The following is a 23740-nucleotide window of genomic DNA, read 5'->3' as shown; positions in this document are numbered from 1 at the left end:
TCCACTGCTCCAAACGCCGCGCCTTCCTGAGTGCCATCAGCTCAGCAGCTCTGCCATCAACTGCCAAGACCCCCCCCCCCCCATTCTTTAGCCAAGTAAACCAACTTCCTTTCATTCTAACAACTTAAGCTGTTCTGTTTAACCTGCTATAAGACTTTAGGGTCGTGTTTCTACAAACTGTGCTTGCTTTGCAGAACAGTATTTCCCATTTAAGGTTACTCATTTAAATCCGGTCATTGCATTTTCATAATTACATTGTTTGTTTTATTCCGTTATTTCGTGTTTGTTGTTTGTGTTAGGTGTAATGTCTGTCTTATGTTAGTTGTAGTGTTAGCTAGGAATAAATGCATGTCTTTTACACAACTTTAGCCTCCGTCATTGAGTGTTCCACAATAAGTTCCTGCCTTTGTGCGATCTTGCTACACGCTCTGAACCTCAAACTCGCCTGAAACATCGCGAGACTCTCTCTCATCGGCCGTGAGGGGAGCTTCGCTACCAATTGTTTACATTACCTGGTGATGCAGCTCGCTGGACGAGCCTTCTAACCTAGGTTACTAAGCGATACTGGTAATTAGTGAATCCCATTTAAGTCTCACATTAACAGACTCACGGGGATACCGCAATCGAGTTTGGAGGAGCCGACCATTCGGCATAACAATTGATTAATAACCAGCATTAAATAATAATTAATTAAACTTTAATTAATTCAAACATATTGGTGGAGATATAAAAATTTACCTGAGCTAATAATTCCTACACTCTATATGTAACGATAGTCATTATGGTCAAACAGTTCAATTTTAGTTTCATCAGACCACAGGACATGTGTCCAAAAATTAAGGTATTTGTCCCTGTGTGAATTTACCCACCGAAATCGGGCTTTTTTATGCTGCTTTTGGAGTAATGGCTTTTTCTTCGCTGAGTGGCCTTTCAGCGCATGTCGGTACAGGACCCGTTTCACTGTGGATAATAACACTCTCTTGTCTTGTGGAGGTCCACAATTCTCTTCCTGATATCTTGGCTTATTTCCCCATGATGGCACACAAGGAAGCAGTGTGTTTGAGGGGTGCCTTAAAATACATCCACAGGTGTACCTCCAATTAACTCAAGTGGTGTCAATTAACCTATCAGAAGCTTCCAATGCCATGACATCATCATCTGGGCTTTCCCAAATTGTTTAAAGGCATAGTAACCGTAGTGTATGTAATCTCTCTCTCATTATTCCGACATTTAGCAAATAGAAATGATTTTGGTAATCCTAGCTGACCTAAAACAGGAAAAGTGTTGACTGATTATATATCAGACAGTAAGAAAAAAAAGGTTATGTGTCTTTTTATATAGTGTATGTAAACTTCTGGTTTCCACTGTATGTATGTATGTACAGGTATGTATGTATATATATATATATATACTGTATATATACACTCACCTAAAGGATTATTAGGAACACCATACTAATACGGTGTTTGACCCCCTTTCGCCTTCAGAACTGCCTTAATTCTACGTGGCATTGATTCAACAAGGGGCTGAAAGCATTCTTTAGAAATGTTGGCCCATATTGATAGGATAGCATCTTGCAGTTGATGGAGATTTGTGGGATGCACATCCAGGACACGAAGCTCCCGTTCCACCACATCCCAAAGATGCTCTATTGGGTTGAGATCTGGTGACTGTGGGGGGCATTTTAGTACAGTGAACTCATTGTCATGTTCAAGAAACCAATTTGAAATGATTCGAGCTTTGTGACATGGTGCATTATCCTGCTGGAAGTAGCCATCAGAGGATGGGTACATGCTGGTCATAAAGGGATGGACATGGTCAGAAACAATGCTCAGGTAGGCCGTGGCATTTAAACGATGCCCAATTGGCACTAAGGGGCCTAAAGTGTGCCAAGAAAACATCCCCCACACCATTACACCACCACCACCAGCCAGCACAGTGGTAACAAGGCATGATGGATCCATGTTCTCATTCTGTTTACGCCAAATTCTGACTCTACCATTTGAATGTCTCAACAGAAATCATCATAGATTCATCAGACCAGGCAACATTTTTCCAGTCTTCAACTGTCCAATTTTGGTGAGCTCGTGCAAATTGGAGCCTCTTTTTCCTATTTGTAGTGGAGATGAGTGGTACCCGGTGGGGTCTTCTGCTGTTGTAGCCCATCAGCCTCAAGGTTGTGCGTGTTGTGGCTTCACAAATGCTTTGCTGCATACCTCGGTTGTAACGAGTGGTTATTTCAGTCAAAGTTGCTCTTCTATCAGCTTGAATCAGTCGGCCCATTCTCCTCTGACCTCTAGCATCAACAAGGCATTTTCGCCCACAGGACTGCCGCATACTGGATGTTTTTCCCTTTGCACACCATTCTTTGTAAACCCTAGAAATGGTTGTGCGTGAAAATCCCAGTAACTGAGCAGATTGTGAAATACTCAGACCGGCCCGTCTGGCACCAACAACCATGCCACGCTCAAAATTGCTTAAATCACCTTTCTTTCCCATTCTGACATTCAGTTTGGAGTTCAGGAGATTGTCTTGACCAGGACCACACCCCTAAATGCATTGAAGCAACTGCCATGTGATTGGTTGATTAGATAATTGCATTAATGAGAAATTGAACAGGTGTTCCTAATAATCCTTTAGGCGAGTGTATATATATATATACGTATATGGACTATCATTGTACATACTAATGTCATCTCTAACTGTATTTGTATTGTTGCTGTGTTTATATATTATTGTATATTGGCAGGAATTAGAAAAATGTGCTGCAGATGACTTAATTAGTTGAGGATAATGATATAATTTTGTCTGTTATTGAGCGCTGATGGGCTTGTAAGGAGGGCTGTGGTCATTGTGCTGAACCACAGGTTCCACCAAAAGTTAGATTGTTGATGGACTGTTGGACTTGCTAATATTTTCATCTGGATCATCCATTAAACTTGATGGTAATAGTAAACATCGCGTCAACATTTATCAGGTTTTGTTTAGTTGTTGCAACTTCTGTTGGGACATCTGAGCCAGACAATAGTTCATCAATTGTACATAAAACTGCTGCAGCCTGGCCTTCCCTCTCTCTGTGTTGTGTGCTGAACTTGATACCTGAACACAGGTGTACCACACCTACTATATTGCAAAACTGGGTTAGGTGGGAAAATGTAACAGCTCATTCTTCAGATTGATCTCAGGATGCAGGTGTTGTCAGATCTCCATAACCACAGCGGCCAGCTTGGAGTAGACTGAACTCTTGAGTCCATGAGATACAGGTTCTACTGGCTTAGAACGAGGTCAGAGGTGGAAAATGATGAGATGGCCTGTGGGTGGTGCATACAGTGAAATATTTGAGGTACATCAGGGTGTTTTTTCCTTTATTGCACTCAAGTGAAGCAGCCGTTTATTTCGGTGTGATTTCAAAAATAAATAAAATAACATTATACTGTCCCAGTCTTTCCTGTCTTCCCCCATTGTCCAAGTCTTTAGTATTTCCCCTGTTTTCCAAATGGTTGCATAGCTCAATGAGTGTGCTGTTACCTGTTAACCCCTCTGTTGTGTGTTTGAATCCTATCTCCTCTGCTTTTGTATTTTATTCCCTAGTGATTCCTTTGTATCAGTTTTCTAATTCCTGTGTTTTGATTTGTATTCGGTTTTTAAGAACATAAGAACATAAGAAATTTACAAACGAGAGGAGGCCATTCGGCCCATCAAGCTCGTTTGGGGAGAACTTAGCTAATAGCTCAGAGTTGTTAAAATCTTATCTAGCTCTGATTTAAAGGAACCCATGGTTTAAGCTTCCAGTACAATAGCAGGAAGACTATTCCATACTCTGACTACACGCTGTGTAAAGAAGTCCTTCCTCAAATTTGTTTTAAAATGTTCTCCCGCTAATTTCCACTTATGGCCACGAGTTCTAGTATTTAGACTAATATTGAAATAGTCATTTGGCTGAACAGCATCCAGACCCGTTAGAGTCTTATAGACCTGAATCATATCCCCCCTTAGTCTCCTTTGCTTAAGGCTGAACAGATTCAGTTCCGCTAACCTCTCCTCGTAAGACATTCCTCTAAGACCAGGAATCATTCTCGTAGCTCTTCGTTGCACCTTTTCTAAGGCAGCAATGTCCTTCTTGAGGTATGGTGACCAAACCTGCACACAGTATTCTAGGTGGGGTCTTACCAAGGAATTATATAAGTGTAACATCACCTCCCTTGACTTAAACTCCACACATCTAGAGCTATAACCCAACATTCTGTTCGCCTTTTTTATTGCTTCCCCACATTGGCGAGAGTGGGACATGGAAGCATCAACATACATACCGAGATCTTTCTCGTAATCAGCTACCTTTATTTCAGTGGAACCCATAAAATATCTGTACTGTATATTTCTGCTCCCTGCATGGATTACCTTGCATTTATCTGTGTTAAATTTCATCTGCCAAGTATCAGCCCATTCGCTAATTAAATCCAGATCCCGTTGAAGCCTCTCTGCTGCTAGATTAGTATCTGCTACCCCGCCCACCTTAGTGTCGTCTGCAAATTTAACCAGTTTACTGTATGTATTCGTGTCAATATCATTAATGTAAATTAGGAACAATAGTGGTCCTAAAATTGAACCCTTCGGTACCCCACTATAAACGGAGGCCCACTGTGACATAGTGCCTCTAATAACTACTCGCTGCTTACTATCAGTTAGCCAGTTTTTGATCCAAGCTGCCACAGTTCCTAAAATTCCTGCAGCTTTAAGCTTTAACAAGAGCCGTTTGTGGGGGACAACATCAAAGGCTTTCTGGAAATCTAAGTAAATCACATCATAGGCCTTTTTGTGATCAATTTCACTTGTAGCTTCCTCAAAGAACTCAAGCAGATTCGTTAAGCAGGATCTACCTCTCCTAAATCCATGTTGGCTATCCTTTATAATGTTATTTGCATCTAGGTAATCTACCATTTTCACTTGAATTATAGCTTCCATTATTTTTCCAGTAATGCTAGTTAAACTGATTGGCCTATAGTTTGCTGTATTACTTCTATCCCCTTTTTTGAATATGGGTGTTATATTAGCATGCTTCCAATCTGATGGTACCACACCCGGAGATAACGATTTCTGGAATATTAAAGTCAAAGGTTGGCTAATAATATCCCTCATCTCTTTTAAGACTAAAGGTAAGATGCCATCAGGCCCCTGCGATTTATTTATTTTGAGTTTAGCTAGGCTTAGTATCACATCAACCTCAGTTATACTGTACATATATTGGTCATAGACGATGCTGTATTCGTATTAATTGGTGGTAAGTTACTTGTGTTCTCTATTGTGAACACCCTTGAAAAATAATCATTAAATGGGGTGGTTTTCTAGAAAGGTTCGTAATGCTAAGTAATTCGTTATCTCGTACTTTTGTCAATGAGCATGTGTTTCCAGAAACCCTTCATAACTAAGTAGTTCATTATCTCGTTCATAGATTTATGAGTGCTCCGACCCACTCGTTATTTTCTACGTCATTCTTTATTTGAACTTTTGCTTGCTGTCCTGTCACAGAGACACAGAGATCGGCCAGAATAGATGACAAAAACACATTGACTCTCTCTCTTGGACAACATAATAATGCAAGAGATCAATATCGCAATATAAAACTAATGTTGACTATAAATTAGCGAAATGGGGCTCATTGTTGTAACACCTGTATATAATTCAAGTAGTCTACATAACATGGTTGTGCACCATTCAGAATTGACTTGAGAATGACCTGGAAAATCAAATTCAATTCATAAATCGGTTGAAAACACGGTGCAGAATCGCAATTCGACTTTGAATATAGGGAAGTTGAATCAAAATGGGATTGATTTCACATAAATTCATACAGGTATGCAAAATGAAAGTGTAGCTTTAAAAATACAGTTTAATATTTCAATATGAATTACACAGAATGTTAACATAAACGGCATACACTAAGTCCCGCCCCTACCCCCCACACAATCACGAAAAGTACCCGTTGGCCATGCCCCCTGTTTGAACACCTGCCTGAAAAGTCTGTGCAGTTATTAATAATGAATGTCACATTTGAAGTGTCACCTATAGAATAAATGGATTTTGTGTACCATGGTGAAAGTGTGCTTCATACAGTCATACAAGTAACCCTATCACAGCCCTATCCATCTGACAACCCATGGACACTGACAGGAAACGCAATTGCAGACTCCTCACAAATGGTAACACACATAAACAGTTAAATATGCAAAATTTATAAATATATGCCCATGGAAAAGGAGGGCTGACATAACCCAAATGCATATTGTTGGAGAAGGCTTAAACAATTACACAATTTTTATCTTACAGTCATGCAACTATAAAGTTACTCACTAGTACATATATATGGTCAATATATACATCTACCATCTTGGAAGTAAACTGCTATGTAATTATTCATGTTTAGATTAAATGGCGTTCATGTGTTGCATGATTACATTGAAATGAAATGAATTAAATTCTTCTTAAAGTCCAATTCAACATCTTACAGGATGTAGCCAAGTCAATTCAAAATCCATCCATCCATCCGTTATCTATACCGCTGTATCCATCTGGGTCGCGGGGAAGCTGGAACCAATCCCAGCATCATCAGACGAGAGGCAGGGTACACCCTGGGCAGGCCGCCAGTCCACCACAGGGCCAACACAGACAAACAGCCACACACACTCGCATTCATACCTACGGGCAATGTAGAGTAGCCAATCGACCTAATCTGCATGTCTTTGGACTGTGGGAGGAAACCGGAGCACCCGGAGGAAACCTACGCATGCACGGGGAAATCATGCAAACTCCACACAGAAAGGCACCCTGGGCGACCCAGGGATTGAACCCAGGACCTTCTTGCCACCCCTCATGACCAGCAATGTAGAGAATTGTGCAAGTCAACAGAAGACAGTGATTGAGAGAGCGCCATCTAGGAAGCCAAATAGCTTTTGCGGGTGGGCATGAACCCCTTGGACCATCTCAGTAATGAACAATTCATAGAGAAATACAGGCTGGCCTGTGGTGAAAATAATGAGCTTCCTTGGTCTGGTGCAGGATAAATTGAAAAGAGGAACACCAGAATTTTGCCCACCGTGTAGCTTCTGACAGCTTTCAATGGTGGATTCCTGCAGACCTACATATCTGCATGGCCTCAGCAAGGCTCCTGTGTCCTGCATCTGTGCATGCATTGATCACATTTCTGTTGCACTGTACGCACAACTACATACAATGTCCAGCAGGGTGGGATGCCTTACATGACACTAAAAGTTGTTTTCATGCCATTGCAGGCATGCCTGGCATTGTAGGTGCAGTGGATGGAACTCTCAACCCTATTCATATTTGCAGCCCTTTGAATCCCACTTCCACCAGTCGAAAAGGGTTATTGGCACTAGGCCTAAATGTCCAGGTGATATGCAACCATCAAATACATGTTACAGACATTGTCACCAAGTGGCCTAGGACTACACATGATGCTTACAGTATATCTGGTCCAGCTTTGGAGTGTGTCAGATAGCAAAGGATGGTGTGTTTGCTGGTGGCTGATTTTTGGGAGACAACAGGCATCCTCTTAGCTAATAGCTGCTGATTACAGTATTGAATCCCCAAACTGTGGCTAAGGAGATGAATAACACCACACACCAAAGAACATACACTGCTGTAGAGGGAGCTTTGGGCATATGGAAGATGTGATTCTGGTGCTTACACAAGCCCTTGGGAGCTCTAAAGTTTCCCCCTTAATGATGCTGTACTGTTCTTGTTATGTGTCGTACAGTATAGCATTAGTGATTTTTTTTTATGTTAAGTCAAAACAGTCAATATATAAAATGTATAGATCAACCCACTAGAGTGTAGAAGAACCTAAGAGGGGAAGAGAAAGATAAAACTGAAAAAAACTAACTATTAAACTTATTCATAGAAGTTTGTAATGCCATAAGCATTTTCCTGGATGCATGTTACAAAAATGTGAAAATTTCTGCAAAAGCCCACCCTCAGCCATGCACGATATTGTTTGCATTGTGTGTCTTTTCTCACTTTATTTTGCATTTGCACTGTTTATTAGTATCTGTACACTTCCTCTTCCTTTGCAGCTGTATTAATCTTTCTAATTAGTTATGACATTAAAAGGCTTTTCCTGACCACTGTGTCAAGAGCACAGAGGCTTCATGCGGAGGATTTTTTCAATTGGAGAGCTTCTGCAGGAAGTCATTTAGCTCATCGATCAAATCATTACGTTGGATTTTACTCAGCCCTTCCTTGATAGCCGTGATGGAGCCCTCCATTCCCCAACTCTCTACCATGAAGTTCCTCAGGTCTGGGCGGTCAGCTCCATGCAGCCTGCTTTTAGGGATGCCCTTACGACCTGCAGGGGGTGGCATGCGTGTCTTCAGATTCTTCATCTCTCCGTCTGTCAGCTCCTCCAATACAACTAATAGATAATCTTTCCGATTTGTCTGTGAGACGTGGCAATTCTCTGGAGGAAAAAAATTGAGGTAAAGAGCTGGAAAAGGTAAGGAAACAAACCTCAAAAGTATTAAACTTTTTTTTTTTTGCTTGTATCGAGGTTTGAGACCAATAGCAATGGAAAATAACATGGGTATTGATGTCAAGCCACAACTCAAAGAATCTCCCAGGTATCATAGCATTTACTGTATATGTTCCCAGTGTAACCTGTTTGAGCCAAAGATGACAAGCTGGGTTAAGGATGGGCTGCCATAAAGGAATCAGACATACCAGGAACATTTCATTTCACAAACCTCAACACTCACTGATGGCAGTAAAAGGGCAAAGTCATCAAAGAACTCATCGAAGTGTATCATGGTACAGCAAAAATAGGACTGATGGACACCAGAGCTACAGTATAGAATGATGTCAAAGACAGTCACCAACAAAATACTATATGAATATAGAGAACAAAAGTGGGATATCATCAAACTAGAACACTGTGCTAGGCCTTTAGGCCCATGGAACCCTTCTATAAAATGGATTTTCTTAGTATACTGACAATATATAAACCTGTTTATTAGATTTTATTAGTGTTTCCTAACATAAGATTATAACAGAGATTCCTGTGAATATCTATGTAGCTAAATGGGGAACAGACTCAGTAGACAAGAGTCAAAGTCAGAAATGGTTCTGGGGTTGAAATGCCAGGATGTCTGTCTTGGGGAGTGAAGGAAAAGGCTGACGTTCGTGCAGACACAAGGAAAATGGTATAACCAAACACACAGAGAGGTAATCAGGGTACACACGCTCACTGGGAATACACTCACACAAAGGCACATGAGAGGGAGGCAGAGGAAACCGCAGAAATGGAACGTTCAGTAACTAGACATAGTCCCAATTCTTGCAGATTATGGTTCTACCAGTTATATTGGTTAGCAGTCACTGGAATAGACAACGATCGGGCAAGGAGGCGTGGCTGTGAAGAGCGACTGGAATCCTTCCTCACACCCACTGCCTATGGATCCCTCCCTTTGAGAATCAATTACCATTTATGCCTTCCTGTGATTAATGGCCTTGTGATTAATGGAAATGGCCTGCTGAAGGTAATATACGTTAGTGCTATAAGACCAAAATCTGAATATACAGTGCTATGTAAAAGTTTGGGCACCCCTCTGAGGTTGAATGGTAATTTGCTCTGTCTTTATAAGAGATGATAACAGCAATACGCCATTTTTGTTCTAGAGAAATGTGGACAAGGGAATTAATGTTTATCAGACCAGAATTCTCAGTGTAGCATTACTGAGTTGTATGAAATAATATAAATTGTAAACAATGGAATGTGCAAAAGTAACTTGAAGACCTGTAGTTGCAGCACAAAATTGCTTTGATTAGCTCATTAAACCTTAATCTACAAAGCGAGATGCAACCAACCATGAAAAAGGTTATTTGAAATAGGTAATTGCTAGTTGTGCTTGACCTTGGTTCTATCTTAGTGGCAACATGGGAACCTCTAAAGATCTCTCTACTGACTTAAAACCTAAGATAATTTGTTGTTATGAATTAGGAGGAGGGTACAAAAAATTATCACAAAGGTTTGGACTGTCTGTCTCCACAGTCAGACAAGTAGTTAGGAAATGGAAGGCCAGAAGAACAGTCCTTGTGAAGTAAAGATTTGGTAGGCCAAGAAAAATATCTGAAAGACTCAGGCGAAGGTTCGTTAGAATGGTTACAGACAAACCACAGACCACCTCCAGAGAGCTACATCAATATCTGACTGCTGATGGTGTCATTGTATGTCGTTCCAAAGTCCAGCACACTTCGTACCGGGAACAGCTTGGTGAAAGAGTGATGTGAAAAAAGCCTTTTCTGTGTACTCACCACAAGAGGAGTCGCATGAGATATGCAAAAGTGCATCTGCACAAGCCAGAAACATCTTAGAAAAAATGCTGGACAGATGAGTCTAAGGTACAGTTATTTGGTCATAACCAGAAGCTCTATGCATGGTGAAAAAAACACAGCATTCCAGGAGAAGAACTCGCTGCCTACTGTAAAATTTGTTATGGGGCTGTGTGGCTAGCACAGGTACTGGAAGCCTTGTTAAAGTTGAGGACCACATGAATTCCTCCCAGTATCAGCAGATTCTTGACATGAATGTTCAAGTCACAATGTTGAAGTTATGCCAGGGTTGGATCTTTCAGCACAACAATGATCCACAGCACTGTTCAAAATCTACCAAGGAATTCATGCAGAAGCACAAGTACAATGTTCTAGAATGGCCATCCCAGTCCCCAGACCTGAACATCGTTGAACATGTATGGATTGATTTGAAGCAGGCTGTCCATGCTCGGAAGCCATCAAACCTTACTGAACTGGTGGTATTTTGTATGGAAGAATGCTCCAAAATACCACCAGCCAGAATTCAGGGACTTGTCAGTGGCTATAGGAGGCATCTACAGGCTGTTATTTCAGCAAAAGGAGACTGTACTAAATATTGATGGGATTATTCCTTTGGGGCGCCCAAATTTATGCACATGCCTATTTTTGTTTAAATGCTCATTAAATTGGTTCTGTTGGTCCAATAAAAAACATTTCACTACTGAAATGTTGCTGTTTACATAAGGTATAAAATATATTTAGATGAAGTTGCTGCCTCAAAAGCTTAGCAAGTTATTCATTGATACAGAGATTTTTATCAGGGGTGCCCAAACAAACATAGCGCTCTATTTACCCATGCTGTTCCATATCACCCAAATTACTCCAAGCTCACAGTAGCTTATACTTATGCACAATATATCTATGCTATGTAGATGACATTATCTTTTTCAATTTTTTAATCTGAATTATTACACCTAATGCCAAGGTAGGCAATTTAGGAAAGCTCTGAATAATATCAAAACAGACTACATGCTGAGAAGACATTCACCCATCTGAATCATGCCAAATCCAAAGAACTCAAGGCTCAAGGGTGTGTATCTCTGTGGGATCTGGACTCAGAAGTTTGCTGGGTTAAGTCCCATGGCTGGGAGAGTGATGTCACCAAGTCAGGGAAGAGATCCCCTGTCTTTACTGCAAATACCTGCTGCATCTGGAGCTGCTTCTGATGATAAATGTACTTTGCGAGCCCATACTTCACATTCTCCATTCTCCAAAACTGCCAGATGCAAGGCTGTGATGTCATTGCTGAAGAAAATCTCAAATGTTGGGTGGAAATTTGGGCCAAAGTTCCAGAAAAACTCCTGTGACTGAAAGAGAGAGATAAAAATGTTTTTATTGTAATAAAAACTCCAGAAGAAATAAAGACTACAGAATTTCCTATGGATTATGGTTATGAAGACTTGAATACCACATATAGGTGCTGGAATTATTTATATAAAATTTTAAATTCACATATGATGCTTATTACCTTAGGCTGGATTTCATGATGTACTTCAAGTTCTGAGGTAACACTGTATTTTCGGTTTGGAGTCAAGGTGCAATCTGAGCTGGTTTTTATGTACATGCACTCTTTGTGCTGCTCGCTTACCTGTAGATACACACAAAAATATACAAAATACAAATACCTTTAGTTATCGTGATTTAAAGTACATTGTCTGTTAACAAAGTCCATTCACAGATAAGTACTAACAACTATTAAGTCAAACTAATAAACACAGTGGCAAGCTTTAATACAGGAAGTATAGGTCCTTTCACATCAAAAATTTGTGAAATCTTGATATTGGCTGATTTTATTGTCCAGTCAACATATTGGAGTCCCAGCCCAAATGTCTTTGTCCCTTTGATACAGCAGGTTTTTTTGGCTACTAAGATTGAGTTAATGAGACGACTTTTCCTTACTACTCCTTTTCCTATTTGGAAAATCTCAGAATGGGACCTAATTTGAAAATGTAGCTGGACAACTCAATGCCTGATATATAAAGATTGAAATATAAGCTTCACATAAGTCTAGTATGGTAATCTCAGAATTGGTTGTGGTTGTTGGGCCACTATTATAAGAGTAAAATCAAGTGATGGGTGTAAACTGACATAGAAGGTATATGGAACTTGATTAACAATAAGGCTGATTACCTGGCTAAGCGGCACATTGGAGGGTAACAGGAACACATATATCTGTTTCTGAGTAGTGCTTCTGCGTGGCTGGAAAAGTAACACTTGGCCACGGACGCTAGATGTAATTAATGATAATATACTTCTAACGATGCCAAACAGAGAGAGATCCTGGACATGGATCTTTACATGAGTGTCTGTTACTGCCAAGGGCTTCAGCACCTCCATATTTCCATCACAGATATGAGCCACAGACAGGTGCTCTCGTCCTTTTACTGGAAAAAAGACAGATGGGATCCAGTCACAAGGAATGTTACTAAATAATATTAACAGTGATTATTTTGTATAAGTATTTTATCATGAAAGTATTGATTGGCTTCATTAACAGTAAATACGAAGGACTGCAAGATTATAAACAATACAGCTAACCCTGATATTTCTTCACTATGCTGTATATTTTTTCACTGACTCCCAAGTGTTCTAGAAGTTCATGTGACTGTCAGATTGAACATTATGTATAAAATAAAAAACTGACACAATAAGACTCCAGTTACATAATTCACTGTTACAAACTCACCATCGGCCTCACAGTGCGGAAGCTGCAGTGAACAAAGCCCTTTCTCAGGATTCTCGATGTTGAACAGGGGCCCTGCAGGTTCATAACCAGCAGTTTTCAAAGCAGCCTCATCCCAGTAAGTGGGGCTGTACTCCACCTTGCCTGCTCGCTTCATAAGAAACACCAGCCCTGTCGCACTGCACTGAAAGTGGCCTCCTGATTCACAGCTGAGGCTATACAATCGAAAGAGAGATGGTTGGGAACAAGGGAACAATTAAAGTGTGCATGAGGATGGGATGTTATGGGTCTCAAATCTATGTTTATAGAGTCATATTAAATTGTTCAACATATTAAAAAATCAGCAGAGACTTGAGAGAGGAAAGATTAAGCTCAGAGTACCTGTAGCAAAATTCACCATTATGAGAATTTAAATCTGGTTTGAGTTCCACTGTAATTTGGCCCTAAGAAAAACAAGAATAAGAGGTTGGAATAGAAAGCCTTTGTGTACATACCAAACTGTATTTCTTTCCAGATCAGTTTGGGGGGGGGGGGGGGCGGGTAGAACAATAATAGTACAATAACAATAAATAATAGTACAACAGTAATAGTATTCTCTATCACTAGCTTTACTACTCTGTGGTAGTATTGTGATGTATAACAAGCATGACTGTTTTCTGTTTTTCAGTGTGTTTTAATGCCTCCTAATTTTACTTAACAACTTGACGAGGTTAAAAAAGAACTTGACATGGGCAGTAGCTTCTTGGCTAATATCATTTTTAAAAGACTGTAGGAGTAATAGCACCACTGCAATGTTTTAGACTTCAAAGTAATGCCACATGCTTTGAATTTAATATGAAAAGGTTCCTTAAATTTTTCTGTATTATTAATTCCATAAGGAATCTTACAAAATTAAACTATGACTAAAATATGATTTAAAATGACTGATTACTTTTCATTATCTTTGAGGATCAATTAATAAAACGTATGAATACACATTTCTGACTCAGAGTAAGCAATGCCACAATGGTCTGATTAGTACCTTTGACTGGTCCCATAAATCATAGCGTGGGTCTGTCAGGAAGGTTGCCGTGTCCGTTATTCTGTTGTTAAACAGCCTGGAAACAAACCCACTTCTCTCATACTTTGATTCATAATGCAGCGATATCAAACATGCAAGCATGGCTGACTTTACACTTTACAGGTATTATGGTTACAATTTCCCCTGAAGATATTTTTTTATGGACTGCAAAAGTTTGTTATTTTTCACTGCTTTCAGTACCATGAACACTTTCAGCCACACAACTCTATGTACAAAACATCCATCCTGTTCAATTCAATTCAAACCTACCTCACTGTTTGGATATAGCTGCTTGTGGAAACGGCACTGTGGATTCTCAGAGCTCCAAGGTCAGATATGTCATTGTTACTGAGGCTAAGATAAAAGGAACAGTCATGATTGCTGAGAATATTTGATTGACAAGTCAGTGAAACACATAGAAATATATATCTGACTGATGTGAAGTATGCATGCTGTATGTTGTTCACTGCACACATTCTCCATTTCAGCTGACTGTAGGATCTGCTGTGGACACTCACTCCAGGACTCGCGCTTTGTGCAGATGTGGGAGCAGCAGCTCCACCCTGTGGTCATTCAGCTGACAGTGACTGAGATCCAGCTTTGACAGCCCCTCTGCCTGCTCCAGCACCGCGGCCAGTGACATGCAAGTTTGGGGGTCAATCAGGATGTGGCTGAGATTCACTTCCCTGCCCAGGACCCTGGAGAGGGAGGCAGCCTGGACTTCATCCCCCACTGAGATCAGACAGAGGAGCTGCTGCAGAAGCTGTTTGCTGATGCTAGGAGGTGACAAACAAACAGGTGACCTTAGCAGGCATCACAGGACATGGTCATGTGTTTTCTGTATGCCGTGCAGCTCAAAATATATCTATGTATAACAATGAAATATAACATTATACAGAACAATAACATATTCTAATTTTAATTATGGGGAGAATGGCCTGTTATCAGCACTTTACTTACGCAGCTATGCAGGTACCCACTGAGCTCTGTGGAATCTAAGGATCTGTAACATCATTTTCATACTGTATGTATTAATTAGGTGCTTCCCTTCCCCTACATTAAAAGGCTCTTTATGTGTAAAGCACATATTCAGAGTTTTTCCCTTTGTATAAGTAAACAAACTGCTTTTTTAAAGCTACTTTTGAATCTTGACTTGACTACTTTGCACCAGTTGCTTTTCCTGTCAGGTTCCAGGTACAAACGATGTCAGGTACCTGAAAGGATGAGCAACCTGCAAATATGAGCAGGAGAAAATTCCAGGAACAGCTACAACATTGACTCTGTAGCCCTGCAGACACCAAATAACTTACAAATATTCTACAGTGGAAAGCAGTGAACCACCTTACTTTGTTGTTACATCAATCTACACAACATAGAGTGCCCTCCACAATTATTATAAAGATTTGTAAAAAGGGTTGGAAAAAATTCACCTTTTGATGAATCAGCTTCATCTCACAATAAATAATTGAGTTAAATCCAACCTCTCATTAACATAAATTTATTCCAAAAAAAATCCTTCATAAAGAAATAATTATTTTTAACAAAAACACATGTGCCATGATTATTGGCACCCCTGCTTTTAATACTTTGTACAACCTCATTTTGCCAGTAAAACAGCACTGAGTCTTCTCCAATAACATTTCCTCTTTACAGAATCTCTCCAGATCATCCAGAGTCCTAAGCCATCTTTTGTGCACTCATCTCTTCAGCTCAGCCCACAGGTTTTCAGTGGGGTTCAGGTCAGGGGACTGAGATGGCCATGGCAGAAGCTTGATTCTGTGGTCAGCTAACCATCTTTGTGTTTATTTGGACATGTGCTTAGGATCACTGTCCTGCTGGAAGATCCAGTGATGGCCCAGTTTTTGTTTCCTGGCAGAGGCAGCCAAATTTAGATTTTAAATGTCCTGGTATTTCATAATGCCATGTACCCTAACGAGGTTTCCAAGGACTTTGGAGGAAAAACAGCCCCACAAAATCACAGAACCTCCACCATATTTTACAGTTGGGATGAGGTTAATTTCATTATAGCCATCCTTCTTTTTACGCCAAATCCACCTTGTGTTTATTGCCAAACAGCTCAATTTTTGTTACATCAGACCATTGAATTTGGTTCCATTCAAAGTTGTAGTAGTGTTTCGCAGACTCCAACTGCTTACATTTGTGGTTAACTGGCAAAAAAGAAAGATTTTTCTAGCATACCTTCCAAATAATCTGTTAGCATGATAGTTTTTTCAGAATTATGGTAACCTCAAGATTTTACCTTTTCTTGTAATTCACCAACAGTGATCCTTGGGGATTTTTTACCTTTCTTATGATCCTCCTCACTGTACATGGGGGAAAAATAAACTTGGGTCCTCTTCCAGGCAGGTTTGTAACAGTTCCAGTAGAAATGGGCATTTTAAGGTGAGTAGCTATTTTTTAATACTCATTCCCTGACTTATGAAGGTCAACACACTTCTCCCTCATTTGGTTTGCGTGTTCTGTTATCTTTCCCATGTTGATGGATGACTAAGGGAATTTAGCCCCTATGTCACCTCGTGTTTGTATCCCAGTTAATCAGGAAGTCATGGATTACAGCTTGAAGGTTCCTATTCACTCCGATCAACTCAAAGATGTACAATTTACAGGGGAAACATGCTTCAGTTACGTGCCAGTAATCGTGGTGCATGTGTTTTTGTTAAAAATAATTATTTCTTGATGAAGGTTTTTTTTTGGAATAAATTAATTTCAGTGAAAGGATGGATTTTTCTCATTTTTTCAACGTGACATGAAGCTGCTTCACCAAAAGGTGGATTTTTTCTAACCCAAACAAATACAAATCGTTACAAGGGGTGCCAAAAATTGTGGAGGGCACTGTATGTTTAAAATACCTTTGTAATATTAACACTGTGTAACATTTGCCCTTTGATAGACACATTCCTTACAGAACCACACTTACTCTAGTTCTGAAACATAGTGCAGACACTGCAGAAAACTCCTTTGTTCATTCTCTTCATTTGGCCAGCCAACAAGCTTTGCTGGTTTCTTCACTGTCTGGAATTCCAGCACTTCATAAAGGGTGGACACCTTTGTCTCAGAGAGGTCTATAACCCAAACTGCAGGAGCTGATTGATAAATTGACTGCAATGCCAGCAGAACATGCTTATATGATGGATTCTCACAGTCTTTCAAAAGTGAGTACAGATCTAGCAGAAAGTTGCTCTGGCGTTCTAAATCATAATCATCATCATCACTGTTTGTGTCACCAAAAAAAGGGAAAGATGAATAACTGCAGACTGATGAGAGGAGCTGCAGATTCTTCTCTCCTGTCTCTCTGTCACATACTGCTGCTTGAATGAAGAGATTGGCAATGAATCTGATAGCTTCTTTTGAGTGAAATTGCCAACCAGACAATCTGTAATACAGTAAGGAGAATAGTCAAGGCAAATTATATCACTTTAACAAACAGTAAAAAACTCATTAAATGCTTAATGTTCTACTTGCTATAAGTTCAAAAAGCAAGACTTCATATAGATTAAGCTGTAATCAATTTTTATTTTCATTGTCTTAGCTCTTTATGTCAATATATGAAGTGTTCATACCATTAAAGTGATCAGAGAAATTTTGACAGAATGTGAAATCGTGATGTGACAATGTACAATGTCCACAAAATCACAGTACAGAGCTGACCTCTTTACTGTCCTAATAGACTGATAACATTCATTATCCCTTATAGAATTTAAATATTTAGTGGATCTGTAATATATTCATGATGCAAACGCAGAGTTGGTTACTGACTCTTTACTCTCGGCAAGAACAAATAAAAACAGAATGTGCATGTGCGGCTTACAGTGTTCACAATGGTCCAAACAGCATATGTACCCAATAAAATTGTAATGAATATACCACATCATCCCCCCTTTTAACTGAGTATGACCATCAAAAATGGTTATGAACAGGTTCCACATAACAACAGAGAGTCAGGATGAGCAAACTTGTTTAAAAGAAAACTTTCCTCAACTTAACTCAAATCCCTACAACCTTTTCTCTTGTCTGAGTTTAGACTGTGTAAGTATAATAAGGTCTCATGGCATGTATCGGTTTGATGGTTTGCACACTCTTGTTGAGTGCCTCAGAGCCCCAGGTTCAAGCTCAAGGTGCTCTGGTGTATGCCAAGGGGAGTAAATCCTTTCCTCAGAGCTGAAACTATCCTTAAATTGTTCAAATAGTGATGGAGCACCTTCAGAATCAGGTTCAGCAACAACTCCAGCTCAAAATTGGTCTCCATGGCATCTATGGACCATGTCACTGTCTCACTACCAATCCCAGAATCCACTTATCTCCCCCCACAGTACTACTTAGATACACAGCATCATCCAAATTTAAGAGCCGCTTAGCAGTGCTGCTGTCATGGTGGTCGTTCAGCTAATACTGTTTCTTACTCCCAATCTCTTTGGGTCTGAAAATGTGCGTGTAGGAACTGATCTGAGTGGCATTGTCCAGTCGTGCAATTAGATGTAGTCTGATATCGCAACAGGAACAGCAAAGTCTTTTCTTCGATGTAGAGGGTGGTGTTGGCCAGCTTTATCATTCCTGCTTTAAAGATCTGGACATACTTCTTAGCTAGACCATTGATTGCTGGATCTCCTGGAGCACTTGTAGTGTGGAGAATTCCATTTTTTTAGCCAGACTCCAACACTGCTTTCCTCATCTTTGAAGACAACTCATTTGTCCTAGTGGAAAACACCCTCAAGCTTTCCTCGACCTGAGCAGGCCAGTCTTCAATAACATACCTATAAACCCAGGATAACTCACTGTTCGTACACGTCATTCTTGCGACATGTGGCATTCAGTGGTGCTTCTTGTATATGCTCTACCAGCAGTGAGTGAACAGTTGCAGCAGTTCTGTTGTCAGTAGACTGGGCAGAGAACGCACATCAACATTGCTGTGGTCTTCTGACTTGGGATAGATAATGTGGTAGTCATACAAATAAAATCCTCACTTAACCCAACACTTATGTGAGGATGTAATTTGTTGATTTTAGTTCAGCATTAATACAGTCATTCCCCATACGCTGGTCAGCAAACTGAACATTTTTGGCCTGGGCTCCTCTCTGTGTTCATGGGTTATGGACTTCATGACAGACCAACCACAGCATGTCAGAATTGGCAACCACACCTCTGGCACTTTCATCCTAAATACAGGCATCCCGCAGGGCTGTGTATTGAGCCCCATATTCTTCACACTGTTCACATATTACTGCAACCCAATCCATACCTCCAACTCCATAATAAATTTTGTGGATGACACCACAATAGTTAGCGTGATATTGAATGAGGATAAAGCTGCCTACATAATTGAGGTGGATCACCTGGTTCACTGGCGTAGGGACAATGACATGGTCCTTAACACCACAAAAACAAAAGAAATGATCATAGACTTCAGAAGAACTAAGGACAGGAGACCCCTACCCCTCCACATACATTCCTGGTACAAAAGGCACAACAAAGATTGTTCTTCCTCAGAAAATCGAAACAAGCCAGACTCCCTTTAAAACTGCTGTTATCCTTCTATACTGGAGCATGCTGCAGACCGTCCTGATGAATTGTGCCACAGTATGGTACACCAGTTGCACTGCAACCAAAAGGAAAGACCTGCACTGAGTGGTGAAGGTGATCCTGCGCTTTGTTGGGATGGATCTCCCTGAATTGGACCCTATCTATGCCAGATGTGGGTAATCGAATTGCCTTAGTGGTACCCTCACGCACCCCATGTTCGTCTGTTTAGTGAGGGTTACTGTCAGTGTCGGCACCTGTCTGACCCTGCCGCTTTGTGCCCCTTTCTCTGTTTTGACTAGCAGGTGGTTGGCCATCCTGTTCTCTCTTCTGTGGCATAATCCCTTAGCCCTAGTGCTGGGGTGGCAAATCTTATACGCAAAGGGCTGCTGTGTGTGTGGGTTTTCGCTGCAGCTCCCTAATTATGTAACTAATCAGAGGACTGATTGGCTGAGGAGTCCTCACACCTGGGTTTGAACAGCTGACCTAAAGGTTACTCCAAAAACCTACATACACACTGGCCCTTTGCGGATAAGATTGGCCACCGCTGCCCTAGTGTGATCTCCGTGCTCCCGAGCCTGCACCTTGGCTCACTGGGTTGAGTGGCTCAGACCATCCAGCTAGAAACCGGCCTCACATGTTTTATTTTGTTGTTTTTTTCCTAGAGTGTGTTATTGCTTTTGGCCAAGTTGAAACTGTCAGAGACCTATTAGTTTCAGGCCTGCTGTGGATTGGGGCTGGTGTGGTGCTGAGGCACCTGCTGCATGGCGGCACTTGGGTCCCAGTTTGAGGCGACCCCTCTGGGTAGGTGCATGGAACGTCTTGCCTCTCCAGCAAGATGACCATCTTCCTCTGCGGTCAGGGGAGCTTCGCTAACTCCGCGTTTTGGTGGCAGCACTCTCTGAGGCATGCAGACCACAGGGGTGGCCAGATCTATGTAGGTGGGTATACCTACTTTTGGTCTCGTCCATCTGATGGCTGCCATACTCAAGGAGTGGCTATTGCTGTAGCGGATCGGCTCCTTCCAATGGTGTCTGATGTCACTCCATTCAACAAGCGTATTATGAGACTCAGGCTAAGGCACTCCTTCAGGTGTCTTGTTTGTTGTCTCAGTGGATGCTCAGACCGCAGTGAGTGATGTCTCGTTGAGGGAGACATTTTACTTGCAACTTTATTCGGTGGTTGAAGGGTGCCCACGAGGTGACACTCCTCTGGTCATGGGTGACTTCAGTGCATCCAATGGCACTGACAGGGCTGGCTATGAAGATTGTGTCACTCTCCATGGATCTGGAGACTGGGGTGAAAGTGGCTCCATGTTCCTTGACATTTTGAAAGGTCAGGGGCTGCGGGTCACTGGATCCTGGTTCCAACGCCCTGAGCTGCATCGTTAGACTTGATACTCCAATACTGGTGGTGCGACAAAGGAGATTGATCACATCCTTGTGCGCAGACGCTGGAGGCTCCTGCAGAACTGCAGGGTCTACAGAAGTGCCCAGTTTGTGAATTCTGACCACAGACTTTTTGTTGCTACTCTGAAGATTCAGCTTAGATCCAGTAGGCTACCACCTACTAGGAGAATGAGGCTGGACTTAGCCAGACTCCAAGATCAAGCTGTTTCTGATGAGTCTGCACACAATTTGTGTGAGGAACTTGCAGACTTGGTGTGACTGCTGACTCAAATGTGATGTGGGTGACCTTCTGTGATAATACCCTGAAGGCTGCCGAGGGTTGTGTTGGTGTTGCTGGTGTTCCCAGAAGGAGCTGTTTCATCTCACAAGGCACCCTGGATATTATCGAGAGGAGTTGCAGTGCACGACTCGGTAGCGACATTCATGTCTCTGTTGACTCTTCCTATGAAGTCATTAGGCAGATTGGAGGAGCATGGGAGATTATGAGGTCACTGGAAAGGGGTGTGTGGCGTTCCCGGTATCTTTGCAAGAGGACGAAGGTCCAAGTCTTTAGAGTCCTGGTGCACCCTGTCTTGCTGTATGGCTGTGAGACATGGACGGTATCCAGTGAGCTGAGACAAAGACTCCTTTGGTACTGTGTCTTCGGAGAATCCTTGGGTACCACTGGTTCAATTCAATTCAATTTTATTTATATAGCGCTTTTAACAACAGTCATTGTCACAAAGCACTTTACATTTAACTGGCCAGAACCGGTTCAACTTTGTGTCAAATAAGCGTTTGCTAGAGGAGTCCCGAATGAGGCACATAACCTGCACTGTGAGGGAGCATCAGTTACGGCACTACGGCCACGTGGCGCATTACCCTGAGGGTGATCTGACTGACAGGCTCCACATTGCAGGGGACCCAAATGGCTGGACCAGGCCAAAGGGATGTCCTTGTAACACCTGGCTGCGGCAGATCGATAGCCATTTCCAGATGGTGGGACTGGACATGTATCTGCCTGGGGGATCACCGGCCAGGATCCCGAGGAGTTTCGCTGTGTGGTGGGTATGGCAACGTGTTGCATCAACGCATGTTACTCAACCTGACCTACTATTGTCAGCTGCCACTGACAGTTTCTAGTGCTTCACTGTTTTGGTGGTTGCTATAGTTCCCTAGTCTTTGTGGTCATCTAGTATAAGTCACTTCACCAGTTGCTTCACTTGTTGCTGTGTGTTGATTGGTCGTTTTGGTCATGTTCCACACCTGTCCCCTTGTTAACCCACTTCTGTATATATTTAAATGTCTGCTCAGCTCTGTTCTCTGGTAAGTAATTGCATGCATTACGTTACTGTGCGTTGTCACTGTGCGTTGTCACTGTGCATTATAAAAGTAGAAACTTACCTCAGCTGGGAAATATAGGGCAGACACTGGAGCAAACTCTTTAGCTCATTCTCTTCATCTGACCAGCCAAAAAGCTTTACTGGTTTCTTCACTGTCTGGAATTCCAGCACTTCAAGGAGGGTGGATGCCTTCCTCTCAGAGAGGTCTATAATCCAGACTGCAGGAGCTGATTGATAAACTGGCTGCAATGCCAGCAGAACATTGCTGCGTGATGGATTCTCACTGTCTTTCAAAAATGAGTACAGATCCAGCAGAAAGTCACTCTGTTTTTTTAAATCACTATCAGTGTTTCTGTCACCAGCAAAAGGGAAAGAGGAATAACTGCAGACTGATGAGAGGAGCTGCAATTTCTTCTCTCTTGTCTCTCTGTCACACTCTGCTGCTTGAATGAAGAGATTGGCAAAGAATCTGGTAGCTTCCTTTGAGGTGAAAGGGCATTCAGACAATCTGTTACCCCTTAAGGGGAAGTATTTGATGGCTTCTTCCAAGTAAAAATGCCCATCACACAATCTGTAATACAATAAGAACAATGGGTTAGGCAAATTATATCACTTTATTTAACATGTATCATGAAAACTAATTAAATGCTACCTGCTCCTGTCATGTGTTAAGGTGATGAAAATGGAATAAAAATAAATTTGCTTTATGTAATCCAAAAAGTAAGACAACATACCGGTATATACTAAGCTGTGATCTGTTTTTATTTTCATTGATACTTTAGAACATTAAAGTGATCAGAGAATTTTTGACAAAAGATGAAATTGTGATCCCATTCATTCTTAAACTCAGGCTGCAGTTTGTAAATTTAGTAAGATAATTTCCAAGTCAACAAACCCTGTAGGTTTGTTCTTCTCAAACTGCAGAGCGGACCTCTTTACAGTCATAATAGACTGATCACACTCATTATCGCTTATCCTTGACCTCAGTGGCCTGAACAGTTTGTGGACGGGATGGCTGGAGTCCCTAGTGATCCTGGTGGCCCGGGATCTGCACCTTTCAGCATAGATGTCCTGCAGGGCTGTTAGAGGTTCTCATGGTGTGTTCCGCTGTGGGCACTACCCTCTGCAGGGCTGGTAGAGAGGTTCTCATGGTGCGTTCCGCTGTGCGCACTACCCTCTGCAGGGCTGGTAGAGAGGTTCTCATGGTGCGTTCCGCTGTGTGCACTACCCTCTGCAGGGCTTTCTGCTGCTGTACAGTGTGGTTCCCATACCACACCGTGATGTTGCTAGTCAGGATGCTCTCGATGACTCCAGTATAGAATCTCCTCTGGATGTTGTTGGAGATCTTGAACCT

The 23740-nt window shown here is 41.5% G+C and overlaps 1 protein-coding gene across 13 annotated transcripts in view; it reads right to left on the bottom strand.

The window, feature by feature from the left end:
- Positions 1–5867: 5867 nt before the first annotated feature.
- The window catches only part of LOC111854118 (uncharacterized), a 153177-nt gene continuing 135304 nt past the window's right edge, over positions 5868–23740 (bottom strand). For 11 of the 13 annotated variants that reach the window (XM_072700640.1, XM_072700642.1, XM_072700641.1 and 8 more), the window contains 11 exons: positions 22448–22957; positions 17059–17514; positions 14639–14896; positions 14391–14474; positions 14082–14157; positions 13442–13503; positions 13064–13275; positions 12508–12761; positions 11846–11965; positions 11519–11684; positions 5868–8470 (listed from right to left, as the gene is read on the bottom strand). In XM_072700640.1, the coding sequence (XP_072556741.1) occupies positions 8178–8470; positions 11519–11684; positions 11846–11965; positions 12508–12761; positions 13064–13275; positions 13442–13503; positions 14082–14157; positions 14391–14474; positions 14639–14896; positions 17059–17514; positions 22448–22957 (2491 nt within the window). In that variant the 3' untranslated portion in view covers positions 5868–8177. The remainder of the gene's footprint in view (positions 8471–11518; positions 11685–11845; positions 11966–12507; positions 12762–13063; positions 13276–13441; positions 13504–14081; positions 14158–14390; positions 14475–14638; positions 14897–17058; positions 17515–22447; positions 22958–23740) is intronic. The other 2 variants (XM_072700650.1, XM_023831737.2) reach the window with 1 other exon arrangement.

This window comes from Paramormyrops kingsleyae, chromosome 16 (assembly GCF_048594095.1).
Source record: "Paramormyrops kingsleyae isolate MSU_618 chromosome 16, PKINGS_0.4, whole genome shotgun sequence".
NCBI classification, from domain to species: Eukaryota; Metazoa; Chordata; class Actinopteri; order Osteoglossiformes; family Mormyridae; genus Paramormyrops; species Paramormyrops kingsleyae.
This window is presented reverse-complemented; position numbering and strand designations above follow the sequence as displayed.